This window comes from Crocuta crocuta, unplaced genomic scaffold (genome assembly GCF_008692635.1).
Source record: "Crocuta crocuta isolate KB4526 unplaced genomic scaffold, BGI_CrCroc_1.0 scaffold190, whole genome shotgun sequence".
In the NCBI taxonomy this organism is placed as follows: domain Eukaryota; kingdom Metazoa; phylum Chordata; class Mammalia; order Carnivora; family Hyaenidae; genus Crocuta; species Crocuta crocuta.
Genome location: NW_027527955.1, coordinates 8,433,533 through 8,455,030, shown reverse-complemented (window position 1 = coordinate 8,455,030; position 21,498 = coordinate 8,433,533). Strand labels below are relative to the sequence as shown.

Below are 21,498 nucleotides of genomic sequence, written 5' to 3'. Positions count from 1 at the left end.
AAGTGCTTTTCTTGTACAATCCTGATGTGCTGCATTCTCCCCCTTTCTCCTTCTGTCTTCTCTCCATAAAAATGGCTCCCTACCCTCTGCAGCTTTTCTCTCCCCCAGTTCACCTCTCTGTACCTGTACCTGCTGAGCTCTGTGGCTCACGTTATGTAGATTGTTATGTTAATCTTCAGATCAATTTCCTAGGTGTTAAAATTGGTTTGATGCTGATCTGTGTTTCAGAGTTGAGACAAGCTCAAGGTCTCCGTGCTGCTCCACCATATTAAGTCCTCCTTTGAGAGTTATTGATACATGCTGGATACCAGTTCTTTATCAGATAAATGTTTTGCATGTATTTCTCCCAATCCATAGCTTGTCTTTTCATTCTTTTAATGGTGACTTTCACACGGCAGAAATTTTAAATTTTGATGAAATCCGATTTTTTCTTTCATAATTGGGGTTTTGATATTCTAGGTAAGAAATCTTTTCTTAATCCAAGGTCACAAATAATTTGTTTTCTTCTAAAAGTTTCATAGTTTTGGGTTTTACATTTAGATATATGGATCCTTTTGAGTTAATTTTTGCGTATGTTGTGATACAGGTTGTGAGCATTCTTTTGTAAATCTATGTCTAGTAATTCTTCTATAGTTTCTTGTAAGACTGCCTTTTCTCTATAGAATTGCCTTTACATCTTGGTTGAACATGAACTGACCATATACAAGGGTCCAGTTCTGAAATCTAATCTGTTCTGCTGTTCTGTGTGTCTATTCTTTCTTTTATACCATATTGTCTTCATTATTTAACTTTACAGTGAGTCTTTAAATCAGGTAATGGTATCACTCTGCCTTTCCATATAAATTTTGGAATCAGGTTGTCAATATCTATAAAAAATTATGCTGTGATCTATTTTATTGTGTTGAATCTGTAAACTGGTTTGAGGAGAATGGACATCTTATTGATATTGAATCTTGTAATCTATGAACATGATACATTTCTTATTCATAACATTTTTTTCTTTCATCATGTTTTATAATTTTCCAGAATGCAAATCCTGCACATATTTTGTTAATTTATACCAACATATTGCATGCATTTTGGTGCTAAAATAAATGGCACAGTTGTTTAAATTTCTATTTTTCAGTTGTTCATTCTTGGTATATAGAAATATAATTGAATTTTGTATTCCAGAAACGAGTTCTGATTCTCCTTCTCTTAGGTCGAATGTGGCTCAGTTGGTTTCTGTATTGGCCTCTTATTTGCTAACTCTATCAAATATACTTATTAGTTCCATTAGCTTTTATGTAGATTCCTTGGGATTTTCTAGGTATACAAGCATATCATCTGCAAATAGGGACAGTTTCATTTCTTTGTTTCTAATCTATATTTCTGGTACTTCTTTTTCTTGCCTTATTGCATTGACTTGGGCCTCCAATATAATTTTGAATAGAAGAAGTGTGAGATGACATCTTAGATTCCTAATCACTGGAGAAAGAATTCAGTCTTTCATCATTAAGATTGATATTAGCCATAGGTTTTTTTCTTGTTTTGTTTTTGGGATTTTCTTTTTGTTTTTGTTTTTGTTTTTGTTTTTGTTTTGGTAAATGCCCCTTGTCCGATTAATGAAATTCCTTCTATTTGTAGTTCACTGAAAGTTTTTAGTATTAATAAGTGTTCAATTTTATTGAAAAAATACTTTTTACACTGTGAAAATTAATAAAAGGAAACCTCACTAAAATGGACTTGGGAGTTTTGGCAAGGGGAGTTCTCCTACCCTAACACTTACAGTCAATTGCAAATCCAAGAGAAAAAGACTTGACAGATCTATACTATTTTACCACCCCAGCAGGAGGAAGAAAGACTTTCTTCCTCCCCTAGCAACAGCCCAGCCCATGAGAAACAGTCACAACTTAGACAGTGAAAAGCCACTATACTTCAACCTCCAAGTGTACTCTAATGTGTTTTTAGTTTATAATCGCCGCTTCCAACTTCCCCCACTCTTCCCCCTAAAAGAGTGTTTCTCTCCTTTGTTCAGTGGTTTTGGTCTAGCTTGCCTGTCCTGGATTACAGTTCTCTGCTATTCCTGAATAAACCCAACTTTGCTGGTAAAATAACTGGCAGTTTTATTTTTAAGGTTAACATTACTTGGTGATCAGAAGTGGGATCCAGAGAAGACCCCCAACAGCTCTGAGGCTGGTGAGCAAACAGGTGCCAGTACCCACAGAGCCACTTGTGCTCACTGCTTTCTTGCCCACCCTGGGGTTTGAGGGTGTTTTTGCCTGGATTTGGAGCTCCACACTTTGTGTTCAAGCTCTTCAGACTGTATTCAGGATCTGTTTTAACGTCTTGGTTTTTGTTTTTTATTTCTGACAGTACTCATTTGGTCTTTGGTCCAACTCTTTTGCAGCACCAGATTCTTCCTGTTGGAACTGTGCCAGCTTGAATTGTGTTGACCTTTGGTTTGACCCCCTTTTAGGATTGGACCATTCCATCTGGAACTGTACCTGTTGGAACTAAACTACCTTCAGTCTGACACCTGTTTGGGATCAAACTGCTCCTATTGAACTGTGCTAGCCTTTGGTCTGACTCCTTTTTGGAACCACATTTTTCCTACTGGAACTGCGCTGGCTTTTGGTCTGATTCCTTAGGAACCAGGCTATTCCTATTGACACTGCTCTTTAGAAAATTTTCTTTTTGCCCTAAAGAAAAATCTCTAAGAAATGGGATCATCAAAATATTCTGAGGGCTGCCCCCCACTACTGGGACTCTGCTGGTTTTATATTTAAGAACTATGGTCCCTCCACATGTGCATTTATAACTAAGTGGACTGACCTACCCAAAATGAATTTAGAATTTCAGTGGCCTTATAAGAAATTGCAATCTCCCTAAAGTTGTTTTACTCATAATTAAATTAGAAAGCCATGTCTCCAAAGCAAACAAATAAAAAAAACTGAATGAGATACCCCTTTTTTTTTAATTGTTAAAAAAAATTTTTTTGAGAGCAAGAGAGTGAGTGGGGGAGGGGCAGAAACAGGCTGGGACAGAGGATTTGAAGCAGGCTCTGCACTGACAGCAGCAAGGCCAAGCCCCATGCAAGGATCAAACTCACAGTGTGAGATCATGAACTGAGCCAAAGTCGGACGCTCAACCGACTGAGCCACCCAGGAACCCTGGGATACCTCTTTTAAATGGCACCGTAAGGCTTCCAGATACTTTCAGACTCTAAGTTTGTCTCCTTGTAAAATACTATTTCTTCTTCTTTCTTTTATTTATTGAAAGTGAGAGAGGGTGAGAGAGAGCAAGCAGGGATGGGTCAGAGAGAGAGGAAGAGAATCCCAAGCAGGCTCAGGGCTGTCAGTGTGGAGACTTATGTGGGGCTTGAGCTCATGAACTGCCAAGATGATGACCTGAGACAAAATCAAGAGATGGATGCTTAACCGAGCCACCCAGATGCCTATGTAAAATACTATTTCGAAGTTAATTGAGGCAAGCAAACAACTGAAAGGAGTCAAATTGGCTTCCTGGGCCTTCCCCCCACCCCCTCTTCTCACCACAGGCACATAGAAGCGCCCTGTGCTCAGGAACCTCTGGTGCCACTTTCCCCTGTTGTCTCTACAGAACTTGCCTTTTCCTCCTAATCTGTCCTCGCTCCTCCTCTCCTGAAACTATTAATATGTGCCTCTTTAAAATTCAGTCTTGTGAGGATCTAAATAAAATTCAGATTTCCCACATTCCCTGGACTAAGGTCGAATTGAGAGCCATAGTTAAAGAGCTTCTTAAAGTGACTGAAGACTTCCATAAGTTTGCTGAAGAATTTATTATAGTTATTGAAGCATATCAGCCTGGTTTCTCAGATTTATAGCAGTCCACGTGCTTGTCAGTGAGCACCAGCCCAAACACTGGATGAAACGAACGTTTGTGCAGCCACACCCCAGCAGACTCTTAATCTAGGGTGGTGGTGGTCTAGTGAGGCCAGAGAAAAGACCCAGAGACAACAATTGAGACATAGATTTATTGGGAGAACTTAAGTCCAGGGAGTCCAGGGGTGGACAACAGACAAAGTATCCACTGCCGGGAGCTCTGTACAGCATTTTCATATTCTAGCAACTTACTCTAGCAACTACCAGTGGCCCTTCCCTTCCTTGCATGGCCAGTGTTTTTGAGGACATCAAGGCCCGCCACCAGGACACCCTTCATTATAAGGGAGGTGCCCCAGAGCCCCTGACCTTGATATTCTGCTTGATAGGAATATAGAGGGTAGATGAGATCTCTACATTCTCAAGATAGTGATTAGCAGGCATTTGGGTTATGCTTGCATGAATGGCTTTCCAGCGTGTACCATACATTCCATCCCAGCACACCCTGGATGGCCTATACATTCTTTACGTGCTCCTCTTCCCAGGGCTAGGTAGGCTGAGGTACGCTGCAGTCAAATCCCACAGCAACAGTATAAGCCATAGCATCCAAATAATAGAACACAAACAGCGAAGAAACTACAAAAAAACATTTTTCCAGGAAGAAGACATGTGGTTTATTTATTTATTTAAAAAAATTTTTTTTAAATTTCTGAGAGAGAGGAAGACAGCGTGAGCAGGGGAGGGTCAGAGAGAGAGGTAGAACCAGAATCTGAAGCAGGCTCCAGGCTCTGAACTAGCCATCAGCACAGAGCCCGACACGGGGCTTGAACCCACTAACCGTGAGATCATGACCTGAGCCGAGGTCGGACGCTCAACCGACTGAGCCACCCAGGCGCCCCGGCAAGTGGTTTCTTTAGACAAGCACTAACAAGGCCAGGAGTCAGGAAATCAATAGCTTTGATATGCATGTTTAATCTAGCCATGGCTTGAGAAATGTGGAGTAGTCAGGTATATACATGCAGCAATCTGTCTTGATGATGACATATGTCAGAAGCCATTCTTTGCAGAACTACTTTTCTCATTTGGAAACTCTTCCCCAGTAAGGAGGGTGATTACCTTATGGGTGGAATTAAAGGTGGGAACCATGTATTTGGTTAAGGTCTGTACCCACCATTTTATATCAGTTGTGGCCACAAAGGAGAGAGAGTGGACAGGAGATGGAACCATCAAGGTGATCTGTTGGTTCTATATCAGGCCCCCGACCACTTCCCAGTTGGTAGGCTTCTCCTGTAAATGGCTGAGTATACAGCCTGCCAGGTATGGCCACCCCCAGTTGCAGCACCTAGTCTAGTTATAGGTTAGGTCAGCCGTGGGTACCACATGCCCAGAGCCATCCCCACAGAGAGAAGAAGGCACCTGCAGGAATGGATGCATGTTGTTTCCACAGCCAAGTATCAGCAGTGATGAGTACAGTGTTAGTTGTCTTGTGTGCATATCCATCCTACATTATGACCTGTATCATTTGTGTTCCTATTGTGCCCCAGTACGCACAATGGGGCCACTCCAACGATTTGCACCGGGGTTGCAGTTAATCATCTCAATGGATATTCTATTGGCAGAGTCTTATTTAATCCCACATCAATTGGAAAATTGTGTCCTTTGTGTCTTCCTGGGTGGGGAGCCTGAGCACTTAGCAAATGTGGGTCAGTCCAGGTAGGTGCATGAAGGTGTTACACCAAGCGTAAAAGCATTCCCAAATGCTGAGTTTGGCATCTTGGATTCCCCAGAGGAGGCCCACGGTCACTGATAGGGGGAGTTCACTCCACACCCAACAGTTGGTCTTATTCTGTAGAGAAGCCACAGTCAGGGCCCACCCAGTAAACAGGTTTTTTATGCAGAATCTAAGGGCAAAAGGTAAGATGTTGAGTAGGCACCAGAAAAGGCAAGTCACAGTTGTCTAATAGAAGGCAGGAGGTGGTGGTGGTCTGAGATAACCGAATCCTTGGTTGCACTTTAGCTCCAGGTTTGCAGTACCAAATCATTTGTTCCCCTTTGGCTACATGGCGGGTCAACCCTGAAAAGATTAGTGCAAGTAAAACAATGCTCCATAAGGCAATTATGATAGTGTCCCTTTTTTATGAGAGGCCTAGGCTTTATGCCTTCATTGTTTTCAGCGGAGTGGGGTGAAGAAACGGGGTGATGGTTAGGACCTGTTCTATCCCAATCCCTATGGGGCCAAAAACCCAAACACTGTGGACTTGTTTGCCATTTCCAAGGCCATGTAATTATATGTTCCCCTATAAATAGATTTTGTGGCAAGGGCAGTAAAATTTTCCCTCGTGTTCCTATCTGCAGCAAAGAACATCTTTCCTGCATGTTGTCTACTTGTATTCTAAGCGTGACATCAGGCCCTTCAGTAGAGTATAGGCCTTAGGTCGATTGGAAGGTACATGTTTATTTAATGTCCATATAGCGGTTGACAGGTGATATGTCCAAAAGGGCAGTGAGTGGGTTACTAGTCACAGTTGTTTCAATAAGCCACTCATGCATTCTATCAACCCAGCTGCAGTGGGATTGTATGGTAGATGGAAATGCCAATGGACGTCTTGAGCCTTTGCCCACGCTTGCACTTCATGTCCTCTGAAGTGGGAGCCTTGATTGCTGTCAGTGTTAGTGGGTACCCTGTGTGCAACACACAGCCGTTCCAGGCCACAGATGGTGGTCTTTTGTGTGGCACACTTACTGGGGTTGGCTTTCAGGAGTCCTGAATAAGTGTCACACATGTCAAAACATAATGGCAGCCTTTAGAGAAAGGCAGGGGACCAATATAGTCAATCTGCCATCTCTGAATGGGGTGTTCCCCTCCCCACTGTCTAGTGTCTCTCAATAAACGTGATGGTCATTCCTGGGTGCAGGTTGGGCATTGTTGGCAGATGGTTGCAGTGTCTTTGTAATGCAGCAGGAAGCCCCAGTTCTTAGCAATGACCCACAGTATCTGTTGTCCTCAGTCTCTCATGTTGGTAGCCAGATGGCAGTGTCTTCCATTGGCATGTCCTCTAGGAGGTGGATGCAGCCCAGTTCATCATCCTGTCGATTACCAGGTGGGGTGTGTGTTGTGTGTGCATCTACATGGTAAACAGTAATGTTCATACCTCATATGCATTGGAGTTCCACATGTTTCCCACAGTGGTCACCTGCCACCATCGAGTCCTGTGTCTTCCATTGGAGAAGCCAATGGCTGGCCCCTTGTAGATTTCCCAACTATCTATTCATAGAACAATGGAGTCAGACTCATGGAACAATACCATCTATGCTGCTTGCAAGTCAGCCCGATGCGGAAGGCTGCTATGTCCAGTGTCAGAACCTATCCAAATACTTTCAGTTGAGGGTTGAATGGCAACCTCAGGGGTTGCTCTTGTTGACCTTTCAGTGTACAGGCATGCTCAGGGATTTGTCCGTCTCCTTTCTGCATAAAGAATGGCAACTGTGGTGGCTCTGCTGCCTCAGTTAATGGCAGTCCTTCAGAGGTGACATGAACCACGAGGTCAAGAATGGAGTACATATCTACAGTAAAAGCGATGTTTGTCAAGGTATTGTTGCTGCAGGAAGACATGCCATTGGCTATGGTCTGAATTTTTGGGCAATGCCTGACCTGGACTCTTGAAATGTATCCTTTAGCCATCCCGCTATAGGATACTGAATGTGAATGGTCACTGGGATTCTTTTAGTCCTGTCTTCTACTTGCTGTAAGGCATGGTAAGTAGCACATAGTTGTTCTAAAATGCAATACCGCATTTCAGCTCCTTTCCAGAACTCTGACCAGAAACCTAACAGTAGGCATTTGTGCCCTTGTCATTGCTACAAGTTCCATCTAAACCGCTTCTGGGTAACTGGCTATCTCCATTCAAATGGTTGTCCCTATACACAAACACCTAAGACCTGGATCTGTTTAACAGCCTTGGCCAATTAATCTTGGCTTACATGCTTCTCTTTCCTTTGAGTACCAGTCCCATGGGGATTCTGTTTTTACCAATCTCTGAAGGGGCTGAAGCACTTGAGCCAAGTGAGGGATAAATGGATACAAATACCCTAAGAAACATAGCAAAGTTTGCAACTGCTTTGAGGTGGTGGGACATAGATATGCATGTATTTTACTAATAACTGCTGCAGGAACACGTTTTTTGTTTTTTGTTTTTAATTCCAGTATAATTAACATAAGATGTTATAATAGCTTCCATTTGTTTGTGTCATCTTCAACTTTTTACATCAGTGCTTTATTGTATTCAGAGTACAGGTCTTCCATCTCCTCCGATAAATTCATTCCTAGGTATTTTACTCTTTTCGGTGCAGTTACAAATGGACCTGTTTTCCTAATTTTTCTTTCTGCTACTTCTTTATTAGTGATAAAAGTGCAACAGATTTCTGTGTATTAATTTGGTATTGTGGGACTTTACTGACTTTATCAGTTAGAGTAGTTTTGGTGGAGTCTTTAGGGTTTTCCATATACAGTTTTAGGTCACCTGTAAATAAAGACTCTTTAACTTTTTCTTTACCAATTAAATGCCTTTTATTTCTTTTTCTTGTCTGATTGCTGTGGCTAGGACTTTCAGTACTATGTTGAATAAAAATGGTGACAATGAACATCCTTGTCTTATTCCTGATCATAGAGGAAAAGCTCTCAGTTTTCACCACTGATTATGACATTATTGTGGGTTTGTCATTTATGGCCTCTATTTTATTGAGGTGTGTGCCCTCTAAACCTACTTTATTGAGAGGTTTTTTTTTTTTATCATGAATGTATGTTGTATTTTTTCAGGTGCCTTTTTGCATTGATTGAAATACCATATATGTTTGATCCTTTCTCTGGTTGATATGTTCTATCACATTGATTTGTGAATATTGTCCCACTTTTGCATTCCTCAGATAAATCCCACTTGATTATGGTGAAAAAATCCCACTTGATTTTAATGCATTGTTGGACTTGATTTTTTACCATTATGTTGAGGATTTTTGCATCTGTGTTCATCAAGATATTGTCCCCTAATTCTTTTTTTTTTTTTTGTAGTGTCTTTATCAGGTTTTGGTATCAGGATAATGCTGGCCTTATAGAATGAATTTGGAAGCTTTCCTTCCTCTTCTATTGTTTGGAATAATTTGAGAATAATAGGTATTAACTCTTCTTTAAATGTTTAATAGAATTCCCCTGTGAATCCATCTGGTCCTGGGCTTTTGTTTATCAGGAGTATTTTCTTTTTCTTTTTTTTTCTTTTTTTAAAATGTTTTATTTATTTCTAGGAGAGAGAGACAGAGACAGCGTGAGCAGGGGAGGGTCAGAGAGAGAGGGATTCACAGACTGAAACAGGCTCCAGGCTCTGAGCTGGCAGTCAGCACAGAGCCCGATGCGGGCTCGAACCCACGAACCGCGAGATCATGACCTAAGCGAAAGTCTGACGCTTAACCGACTAAGCCACCCAGGCGCCCCTATCAGGAGTATTTTCGATTACTGAATCAATTTCATGCTAGTAGTTGGTCTGTTCAAATTTTATGTCTTTCTGATTCAGTTTTGGGATGTTCTATGTTTCTAGGAATTATCCAGTTCTTGTAGGCTGTCCAATTTTTTGCATATAATTTTTTATGATATTATCTTATAATCAACATATTTTTGTGGTGTTGGTCATTATCTCCCCTCCTTCATTTCTGAATTTATTTATTTGCTTGCCCTTGCCCTAGTGTGTGCTCTCTTGCTTATGCTTTCTCCCTCTCTCTCTCTCTCTCCCAGTCTGGCTAAAGGTTTACCAGTTTTGTTGATCTTTTCAAAGAACCAGCTCCTGCTTTCATTTATCTATTCTACTGTATTTGTTTTTGTTTTAGTTTCCATTTCACTTATTTATGCTCTAATCTTTATTATTTCTTTCCTTCTACTGGCTTTGGGCTTTGTTCTTTTTCCAGTTCCTTTAGGTGTAATGTTACATTGTTCATTTGAGATATTTTGTGGTAATTGAGGCAGGCCTGTGTTGTTATAATTTTTCCTCTTAGAACAGCTTTTGCTGCATCCAAAATTTATTTCTGATTTCATACCATTGTGGTTGGAAAAGATGGATGATATGATTTCAATACTTTTGAATTTGTTGAGACTTGATTTGTGGCCTGACATGTGATCTATCCTGGGGAATGTCCCATGTGCACTCAAAAAGAATGTGTATTCTCCATGCACAAAAATAAACTCAAAATGGATAAAGGACCTGAACGTGAGACAGGAAACTATCAACACCCTAGAGGAAAAAGCAGGAAACAACCTCCTTGACCTCCACCGCAGCAACTTCTTACTTGACACATCCCCAAAAGCAAGGGAATCAAGAGCAAAAATAAACTGTTGGGACCTCATCAAGATTAAAAGCTTCTGCACAGCCAAGGAAACAACCCAGAAAATTAATAGGCAACCAACGGAATGGGAAAAGATAGTTGCAAATGACATATCAGATAAAGGGTTAATATCCAGAATCTATAAGGAACTCACCAAACTACACGCCCAAAAAACAAACAACCCAGTGAAGAAATGGGCAGAAGATATGAACAGACACTTCTCCAAAGAGGCTTAGTAGTAATGAACTCCTTTCACTTGTGACTGGGAAATTCTTGCTCTCCCTATTTTGAATGACAACCATTCTGGGTAGAGTATTCTTGACTAGAGGTTTTTTCCTTTTAGCACTTTGAATATATTATACCACTCCCTTCTGCCCTGCAAAGCTGCTGAAAAACCAGCTAATAGCCTTATGGGATGTCCTTTTTATGTAACTGCTTTATTTATTTATTTATTTTTTTGCTGCTTTAAAAAACCTTTATCACTACCTTTTGCCATTTTAATTGTTATGTGTCATGACGTGGAAATGTTTGTGTTAATTTTTTTGGGAGCTCTCCGTGCCTCCTGGATCTGGATGCCTCGTTCTGTCCCCATAGTTTTCAACTATGATTTCCTCAAATAAATTTTCTGCCCCCTTGTCCTTTTCTTCTTTTAGGATCCCTATAAAGTGAATGTTACTAGGCTTGATGAGTTTGCTCAATTCCCTTAACCTATTCACATTTTTTATTCTTTTGTGTTGTTGTTGTTAAGCTTAGTTGCTTTCTGTTACTCTATCTTCCAGTGCAAATCCATTCTTCTGCCTATCTTCTTTATTCCCTCTGGGGGGTGTGTGTGTGTGTGTGTGTGTGTGTGTGTGTGTGTGTGTGTGTGTCTGTGTCTGTGCCTGTGGTGTGTGTTTTTGGCTATGGAGTTCTTCACTTCTGATTCATTCTTTTTTTTATATTTTATATCTCTTTTTTTGTAGTTCTCCCTGAGGTTTTCCAGTCTTTTTTTTTTCTTTTTCCAGTAAGTATCTTTGTGACCAATACTTTGAGTTTTTTTATCAGGCATATTGCTTATCTCTGTCTCATCTTAGCTCTTTTGTTGTAGTTTTGTCCTGTCCTTTCATTTATGACATATTCTTCTGTTCCCTCGCTACATGATAGATTAATGATTAACTGTTGTGTTAATGAGGTATCTTTTTTCAAGAGATGAACATTATAAGGCAAGAGTATCATTTACTCTCTACCTATCCCTGAAGTCCTTTATTTTGCTGCTATGGAAACAGATCTGGACAAGGTTTGATGACTTGCACAGGATCCCACAGCTCATTTATGGGAGGCCTGGAACACCTGTCTCTTCTACCACACCTTTCTGTCTCTACGTTATCTTGCTTTAGTTGATGAACCCAACTTAATATTATCATAAAATTGGGATTGGGGCTTTGCAAGCAAGGGAAATATTAGTAAACAGAGTTTAGAGTTTTATTTGAATTTATTCCACATATGAAAAATTTTTTTAAGTCATGAAGCAGAATAATGAAAATCCTAGTAAACAGCATTTTGTTATGCAACTACTGCAGAACTTTCTTTTAAAACTATGCTTATAGAATCCTTTTTTTATTGGCTAAGTTCATATTCCATATTAGAAGAAATATGATAAATTTGAATTAAAATTTAATTTAATTTAATTCTTCTTTTTGCTGCAGTGTGATTAAGAGAATTGTGTACTCACTTGTATCATCACTCACATTCAGGTATGTGAGACCCTTGAAAGGAAGATAATTAAATATGCATAATACTTAATATTTTTAATGATAAAGGACCTGGGAGGGGGGAAACACATTTTCAATGTCAGTGTGTTGCTAAATAGCCCCTGTGTCCCATTTTATGTGAAATGATTTGTCATGAAATTTTAGTCTAAGCTGAACATTAAGAATTTCAAAGAAATAGTATTTACCTAAGCCTAATAGTAACATATTAGTATGTTTTTTTCTACCTGTAAAAGTGAAAATAATGAAGCATGCTTTCAAAAATTCTTTAAGTGTTTTTATTAAACACTTTATTTGTCTAGAAGTACTTCTTAATTCTGGAAGCATTTTATTTAGGCTTCTTCTCTACATGATAGTAAGATTTATTTCATGCTATGATACAGAGTCATACAATATACTTGCTTCATTTTACATTTATAATGTTTTAATTTGCATTGTAATTATAAAAAAGTATTTTGAAGACTAATGAATCTATCTTCATATATTATACAAGTAATAGAATCAGTTTATGAAGAATGTGTTTAGAATACATGAGAGGAAGGCTTAGGAAGTACTTTAGAGTTTAATCATGTATATATTATGATTCCTTCTCATGTGCCTAGCACTGTGATAGAAGCATCTATTAATATATAATCATATACTTATTGAAAATCTCACTGATAAAACATCTTAGTGGTCAAAGCAGTCTTTTAAGGGTTGTGTTAGTCATGCTTTCACTTGGTTTTTATTGCTAAATTTGTAAAAGTTAATCAGTGGTTTTATTTATTATGAGAAATTGGTAGAAGCCCCTTTAAAAAGTCTCAGATTTTAAGAAGAGTTCACAAGTGGAGGCCTGTAATTCTAATTCAGGTTGCCTGTGCTTATCTTGGAGTGTTAGTCTGATGTGTCTTTCATAAAAGGGCATGATAACATGAAATGGTGTGGTGGAAATTTTAATTCTCTAACAACTGCTTCCACTGGGTGAAAACTTAGTAATTTTTTTGAGATTATAAGGCAATACAGTATTCCATATTGGTAAATAATTTAATCCTAAATGACATTTTGTTATCAGATCATTGGCCTAAATATAGTCTAACTTTAGAAGTGAAAACCACTTTATCTTTAGTCTGTTTATCTGTTGTAGAATATTTGGAATTTTGCTGATCTTTGTGGATCTGTCCCTCATCATTACAGACCTACTTTTCACTAAAGACACGATGTATATTCCCTTGGAATATCATTTCATTTCTTTAGCTATTGCTTTATTTTTTTTCGTGGATGTTCTTCTTCGAGTGTATGTAGAAGGGTAAGTTTGATTAATTTTTTAAAACTATTATAAAGCTATTTTGTACTGCCATGAGAAGCATCCCAAAATAATTACCAAGTCAACCCAACCAAATGTGAATGTATTCCTCTTTATTAAAATATTTCTCCTTGGAGGCATGGTTCATAAAAAACCAGTCCAAATCCCAATTTCTACTAGAGTGGGCTTTAATATTATTGTTACAACGGGTACTCTAGTTTCCAGCGACTTATTATGGATGGTTTCTTCAACAGGTAAAGCTTAAAGGGTTTGCAAAGTAGGGCCAGGCAGCTAATGTGTCTACATGCACATTATTAAAAGGAACATGTGTGTGAAGTATAAATATAAATCCTCTCCCCAAGAGTTGAATCTAAATAAAAGCTGACAGCGTATTAAATACTAAATAATAGGTCTGAATAGCCCCTACCTCAGTTAAAATAAAAATTTATGTTAAGATATGTGAGAATCAAACTCAACGCCCAAAAACCAAATAGTCCAGTGATGAAATGGGCAGAGGATGTGAATAGACAATTTTCAAAAAAAGGCATCCAGATGGCTAACAGACACATGAAAGATGCTCAACATCACTCATCATCAGAGAAATACAAATCAAAACCACAACGAGATACCACCTCACACCCATCAGAATGACTAAAAGTAACAACCCAGGAAACAACAGATGTTGGCGAGGATGTAGAAGGAGGAACACTTTTGCACTGTTGGTGGAAAGGCAAACTGGAAAACAGTGTGGAGTTTCCTCAAAAAGTTAAAAATAGAACCACCCCATGACTCAGCAACTGCACTTCTAGGTATTTACCCAAAAGATACAAAGATGCTGATTCAAAGGGACACATGCAGCTCAGTGTTGATAGCAGTGCTATCAACAATAACCAAAGTATGGAAAGAGCCCAAAGTCCATTGACTGATAAATGGATAAAGATGTGGTATAGCTATATATAAATGAGTATTAATCAGTCATCACAAAGAATGAAATCTTGCCATTTGCAAAAATGTGAACGGAACTAGGCTGTATTATGCTAAGTGAAAGGAGTCAATCAGAAAGACAAATATTTGATTTCACTCATATGTAAAGTTTAAGAAACAAACCAGATGAACATGGGAAGGGAAGGAAAAATAAGATAAAACCAGAGGGAGTGCGAACCATGAGAGACTCTTAAATATAGAGAACAAACTCAGGGTTGATGGAGGGGAGGTGGGTGGGGAGATGGGCTACATGGGTGATGGGCATTAAGGAGGGCACTTGTTGGGATGAGCACTGGGTATATGTAAGTGATGAGTCACTGGATTCTACTCTAGAAACCAATACTACACTATAGGTTAACTAACTTGAATCTAAATAATTAAAAAGATAAGTTATAAAAATCCACCCCCCACCCCCCAAAAAAGTTACACAAGACATCTGTAGCATGTTCATCCCATCAACGAGGCTTGGTGGTGAGGCAGCAGCTGATGTTCTCTACTTGCTGGTTTTATGAAAAGGTGGATTAAGTGAGCCACGCCCTGGATCACGTCAACTGTAGGAGTCAGGAACTAATTCCCCAGCATCATTTCATCCAGAGCATTTTAGAAGGCTGCTTGTCTCATCTCCTGTTGAACTTCTATAATCAAACTTTAGGAGGGCCTTTAGCTCCAGGTTACTCAGAGACTGAGAGGGGTTACCTCTCAGAATTGAAAGAAAGTTTCTCTGGAGCATCGTGCCCTTGGCTGAAGGAGCCAGTGGAGGAAGGCAAAGTGGACGGAAGTTCGGTTTTGCATAGTGGAGGCCACCAGCCCGTTGGGATTCCACTGTGGATGTAAAGCCAGATGATGAGTTTGCAGGTCAAATTAGTGGAGCCATCTCCCTCTCACAAACCTTTCTTTTACACTCATCACAGCCAAGTGGCTCAAAGGCTGTGACAAATTTGGCTTCTATTGCTCAGTAGTACTGCCAAATATCCCACTTTTCTTGCCCAATATGTGAAAGCAATGCTTGCCTCTTGTTCAGTGGTTTGGTTATGTCTCTTACCATACTTAAATTGCCATATTGATGCTTTTGTCACTTTTATGTATAAAATAGGATAGAATTTGGATGTTTTCCTCTTAGTCTAGTCCAGTAAATGCATTTTAAAGAATCCACTAATGTAAAATTCTTGATGGGATGGGTCAAATAATTTGTACTCTTAAAATATCCCTATCTCCTCTTTGAAGAAGCATAAACTAATGTTTTTTGTTTATACTACAGGATACGACCGTATTTTTCTGATATACTTAACTGCTTAGATGCTGCCGTTATTGTAGTGACTCTACTGATTGATATAATTTATATGTTTTATAACGTTAAGTTTCTTAAAGATATCCCCAGGTAAGAAACATATGATCATTTCTCTTAAAGTTTTAATTTTTTTCCTTTTGTTTTTTTTTTTGGAGGGGTGACTTTCCATTTGTATAATCCTTCTAAGTCTGAATGTGTTGAATATGAATCAATTAAGCTGCCAAAAGTGAAATATTTAGATAAATGTCCACATACCTGGACACCAAAGCGTGGTTGTATTTAGGGAAGTGTGAAGGGTGTACACATTAAGTACCTTTAGCTGAATGCAGAACATGAAACACCTAAAGAACAAACTGGGGACTTTGCCTCTTATACTAACTTTAACTTTTCTATGTTTTGCAATTCCCACTGAGTTTCTATCACAAGTTTCTTACACATGAAATTCCTGGGTTTTTCCTGTACTCCAGAAAGTATTGGTTTGAGCAAATGCAAAATTTGAGTGATTCTCATGATTCTCCTAAAAAAGAGCAAATGGAATAGAAAACAAAGTGATATAGGTAGCGCCATGGGGGTGGAATCTTACAGGATAGTTGAAATGACGAAAGCTGAAGCAAAGTTAGAACTGCTTAGGTATCAGGACACTAAAATATGTATAAGTGACTGATGGCTTTCCCTCCTTTCTTCCTCTTGGTACTGTGGCAATGAGGAGAAGGAGCAGATGTGTATTGGCAGGTAGATGTTGGATGGCTCACTCATTATTTCTGCACTCCAGTAACCCAGGTCTTCAATTCAGGTCCCAACAAAGTTTGATATCATATGATAGGCTTTTGGAGTTGTTTTTAAAATAACTGGACCCAGTATGGCCCTCTGGCAACCTCAGTGTCACCTAAGAACTTGCTAGAAATGCAAGAGGAAAAAGAGCAGGCCCCACTCCAGGCCTCCTGAATCATGTGCACACTCAAGTTAGAGAAGCACATAATCAACTCAGCAGTTCTCTGCATGTTTTTTTTCCCTGACGGTTGGAGGGGCATCAGCTAGTATACTTGGGAAGTATCTTTTAGTCCGCTGCCTGCCTGATATATGTTAGCAACTCTAGTGAGCCTCTGTTCCGGATGGGAATAACAAAGGTGAATGGGAACATTCAGTTTCTTTTGAAGGGAAAATGATTGAAAAATGCTTATCTTAAACCACTAAAGTTCAATGCACAAATTCTAACTCTGTCTTATAACTATTTCTCTCTACCAGAGTTTCTCAACCTCAGCACTACTGAGAGTTTGGACCAGATAGTCCTTTATTATAGGGGCTTTCCTGTGCATTGATGTTTAGCAACATTCCTGGCTTCTACCCACTAGATACAAGTAGTGTGCCTTCTCACGTAGTATGACAACCAAAAATATCCCTAGACATTACCAAGTAATCCCTAGGTGGGTGGGCAGGAGACTTGGTGGGGGGTTATGTATGTAGAAAATCACCCTGGTTAAGAACAAGTCCTCTGGATTTGGTCCATGTTGACAAAATCCTGTTTCTAAACCAAAACTTGATCTTTTTACTGTTAGATTGGCAATTGTATTTCAGTCTCTACGACTTATTATTCTGATAAGAGTTTTCCATCTGGCTCATCAAAAGAAACATCTGGAAATGCTGACCAGAAGGCTGGTAAGTGGCCAAAACATGTTTATGATTCAGAAAACGTTTGTTTCAGGAGATACTGGCAAAGGTTATAGACATCTACATAATATTCTTTATTTTACATTGATTTTTGTTTTACAAGTTAATGATTGTTTTAAACTTTTAGGTTTCAGAAAACAAACGGCGATACAGGAAGGGTGGATTTGACTTAGACCTCACTTATGTTACTGGTTTGTAAAGTTTAACTGTTTATTTATATTAACTTCAAATCTTTCTTGTGTGTAATTATGTTAATTTTGTTCTTGTTTTGTCTGAGCCATGTTCTTTCCAAGTTTATTTCTTCATTTTGAGAGCGTGTCTTCTTGTGTGAGTGGGGGGAGGGACAGAGAGAGAGGGAGGGAGAGAACCCCAAGCAGGCACCATGCTTCCAGCACAGAGCCTGATGCTGGGCTCAATCTCACCGTGAGATCATTACCTAAGCCGAAATCAAGAGTCAGATGCTTAACTGACTGAGCCACCCAGGTGTCTCCCACTTTTTAAAGTTTATTTATTTATTTTGAGGAGCCATGTTATTTCAAAGCATTCTTTAGCCATGAAGACATGAGCCACTGTGGTAATGCAACATTATTTGTAGTTTACCTTTGACAATGGAGAATCTGCTTTGTCCTCTTAAATCAGGGCTGCCTGGTTACAGGAAGTTGAACAGATTTCCAGCTGGTTCCCTTTGTTTGGTTTGGAATTTGAGTCCTAGTTGTTTTCCTGGGTTGCAAGGATTTCAGAGAGCCCTGTTTTCTTCCCAGAACCTTAGAGAATCAGGGGTCTCAGTTTTCTGAGTCAGAAGCACTGGAAAGCACTGGTGCTACCATTGCTGGAGCCCAGATCTCTCATTTTTCTTTGGTGTTTAAGTAAGAAATAAATTTCCACTAAAGTTCAATTTGTCACATGTGGCTGGAAGCAGTTGAGTCCTAGGAACACAATGTGAGTTTAATGGTCATTATATTGGATAATTTAATATGTTATCTTGATTATCTGAGAGGTAGCTTTTTCTTTGTCAGTCTCAATCCTGAAAGTTCCTTTCTATGAAGAAGTCTGATTACATATAAATTAAGCTCTCATATATTGTTTCACATCTGTAATGACATTCATCATAATGACTATTTTGACTTCCAGACCGTATTATTGCCATGTCGTTCCCATCTTCTGGACAGCAGTCATTTTATAGGAATCCCATTAAGGTAAGGGTATTTACATAACAAATGTTCATATTTCGCAGTAAACATAGACTGCAAGGTCATAAGTTTAATAATGGCTCAGAGATGGCAGTGTTCTAAAAATGTACTCTTCTAGGTGAAAAATTATGATAGATCGATAACAATTAGCTTTTTCTATGTAAGGAACCACGTAAAAATGTAGCGACTTACAGCCGTAATCATTTACTTAGCTCATACTAATGTGGTTTCTGAATTTGGGTTGGGCTTAACTGGTTGGTTCTTCTGATCAGGGCCAGGCGTAACTAATCACAGCTGGGCCAATGTGCACATCTGTGGGCAGCTACTTGGAATCTGAGGCTTAGCTAGTCTACAGTGGCATGGTTGGATGGCTCCATGTGATGTCTCACTCTCCAGCAGACTAGTTGATGCTTGTTCACCTGGTGGCAGTAACAAAGGTCCCACAAGGAGCAAGCAGAAGAATGCAGAGCCCCGAACAGCCCAGGTTCAAAACTAGTATAATATGGCTTCTATCTCATTCTACTACTGTACAGAACAAATTACAATTCAGTCCAGATTCGAGGAATAGAATAGACTGCATCTCTTGATGGCAGGAATTGCAACAAATTGTGGCCATTTTTTATAGTCTATCATGGGGAATAAGTTGGGAATTCTTTAAATAAAATGTGTGTTCTTAGGTTGACATCCTAAATTATAGTGGAGGCATACTGCTTTAGATTCAAACATAAAATGATATTTAATATGAAACTTAATATTTAATATGACATTTAATAAGAAGTTTGCATATGTGTGTGGATGTGTATTTGTTAGTATAATTTATATTTTTATTATATATTCATACAGTATAATTATATATATGATAGGTCTACAATTAAGTCTACGTATATACATGCATATATAATTATACTTTTGTTAAGACATAACAAATACTGTAAATTGCACTCATCTTAAGTGGATCTTGATGAAATTATCTAGAAGTATATATGCATGTAACCAACACCCCTAACCACATACAGAACATTTCTTGCTCTTTTTCAGTCAATATCCCAACACACTGGAGGTAATTACTATTCTAACTTCTGTTACGACAGATTAGTTTTACTTATTGTTGAATTTCACATAAGTGGAATCATAAAATACTTTTTGGACTAGCTTTTTTTATGCCTCAAATCTGAGATACATTCAGTACTTTTGTACAGTTCTTACAACATTTATTTACCTGTTCATTATAACATCAAAATTTACTGCCTTCTAGGCAGAAAAGGACAAATACCATATGTTTGCACATATAGGAGGATTGGGAGGGGGGAACTTAACGGAGGACCATGGGGGAGAAGAGGGGGGAAATGGTGGGGGAAAGAGAGAGAGGCAAACCATGAGAGACTCTTGAATGCCGAGAACAAACTGAGGACTCATGGGTGTGGTGGGGAGGGGGGAGATGGGCATGGAGGAGAGCACTTGTGGGGATGAGCACCGGGTATTATATGGAAACCAACTTGACAATAAACTATCTGTAAAAAAAATAAATAAAATAAAATAGGTAATTCATTAGAAAAAAAAATTTACTGTCTTCTAGAATCCTGTATTAAAAGCTTAAGCATTCAGTTTATATACATACATCATACAATTAAACACCACTTCACAAAGATTGCAAAGGTGTTATATTCTGTAACATCAACATTACAGAAAATTTAAAACTCAAAAGATACAGCTAAAGAAACTGCCATAAATGTGCAACCAGTAATTTTGACAGGGAAGTTGTGTAGCTTGCATGACTTTAAATATGTGAATTAAAAATACTGCATTTGGGGGGAGAAGTTAAGATGGCAAAAGCTAAGCTTGCCTTGTCCCTTGAACAAGCTAGATAAATATCAACTCATTTTGAACACCCAAGAAATCGATCTGAAGACTGAGAGAGAAAAACTGCACAACTAGAGGTAGAAAAATAGCCACATTGTGCAAAGTAGGAGCCTGTGGAGAGTTGATTGGGGAGAGAAAAGAACTACAGGGGCTATGAAGGTGATGGAGCCCTGATCATGGAGAGAGGAGTGAGTGAGAAAGAGTGAAAGCATGTGCAGAGAAATGCTCAGCAAAAACTCTTCCCAAAACCATTGACTGGGAAAGGAAGAGGGCCTGACTACTGCAAGTTTTTATAGGCAGTGGAGTGTAAAGTCTGAAATATTGGAGTCCGTGCCACCATGACTGCTGGGCTTGGCAGTGCTCTGGAGGGGAAAGTGGGGAGAGACCTGTGAGTGGGCAGTGCAGTCTGAGGATCCCCTGCATCACGCAGGGATAAACAGTTTCCCTGTTTAGAGTGCATTTGGGAGCAGTGGCATGGCCTTTCCAGGGAAAAAAGAGCTGGCACCACCAAAGTGCTGCCCTGTTCCCTAGTGTAGAAACAAAGAACACCAGCTGAGGACAGCAAACCTTGGTGCCGGCTTTCTGTTGCACTTTGCCAGAAACTCCAAACTGCTGCATGGGCACGCAACTGATTTATGGGACAAACCAGCAGTGGCCACAGCTCAGAGAGATCCTCCCCCAGAGGATCTGCATGGGTCTGCACCACATAGATGTCTAAAACTTGGAGTCTTGGAACCTAGCCACATGCCTGAGATAAAACACAGGAGTATTCTGCTACCTGGCAGACAGATAACTTGGATGCATGGATCTGGCAGAAGCCAGGGACACAAGAGAGGTGATTATTTGGCTCTTCTGTGTGAGTTCCTGAAGAGTAGCAGGTGAGAAGAGTAGCAGGTAATTTTCCCCCTCATCAGCACTGACCAACTCAGTGAGCAAAACAGCGCCACCCAGTGGAGGCTGGAGCTGTTTACACCAAGCCCAGTTGCCCTGCACTCTGCAGGTGCATCTCCACTAGGGCAAGTTGGCCTGAGAATGTGAGCAGCAGGCCCCACCACCAGAAGATCAGCATAAACCCTTTGCATGCACTAAGTCTACTGATCAGAGTGCTGCAAAGCTTCAGTCCTAAGGGAAATAGAATCCAGCTTCTTTTAACAAGCCGACCAAAGTACAGCTAGGATCTAGCTTCCGTGTTTTTTGTTTTTTGGGTTTTTTTTCAGACCACTTCTTAATATAGCCATTACTCTCAGGAGCAGAAATACANAGACAAAATAACACA

The 21,498-nt window shown here is 39.5% G+C and overlaps 1 protein-coding gene across 1 annotated transcript in view; it reads left to right on the top strand.

The window, feature by feature from the left end:
* LOC144222111 (phosphatidylinositol 3,4,5-trisphosphate 3-phosphatase TPTE2-like) overlaps positions 1–21,498 on the top strand; it is a 165,684-nt gene that overhangs the window by 76,848 nt on the left and 67,338 nt on the right. Inside the window, exons 3-8 of the mRNA XM_077752641.1 lie at positions 11,888–11,935; positions 13,074–13,235; positions 15,475–15,594; positions 17,061–17,160; positions 17,300–17,363; positions 18,304–18,368. Coding sequence (XP_077608767.1) covers positions 11,888–11,935; positions 13,074–13,235; positions 15,475–15,594; positions 17,061–17,160; positions 17,300–17,363; positions 18,304–18,368 — 559 coding nt within the window. The remainder of the gene's footprint in view (positions 1–11,887; positions 11,936–13,073; positions 13,236–15,474; positions 15,595–17,060; positions 17,161–17,299; positions 17,364–18,303; positions 18,369–21,498) is intronic.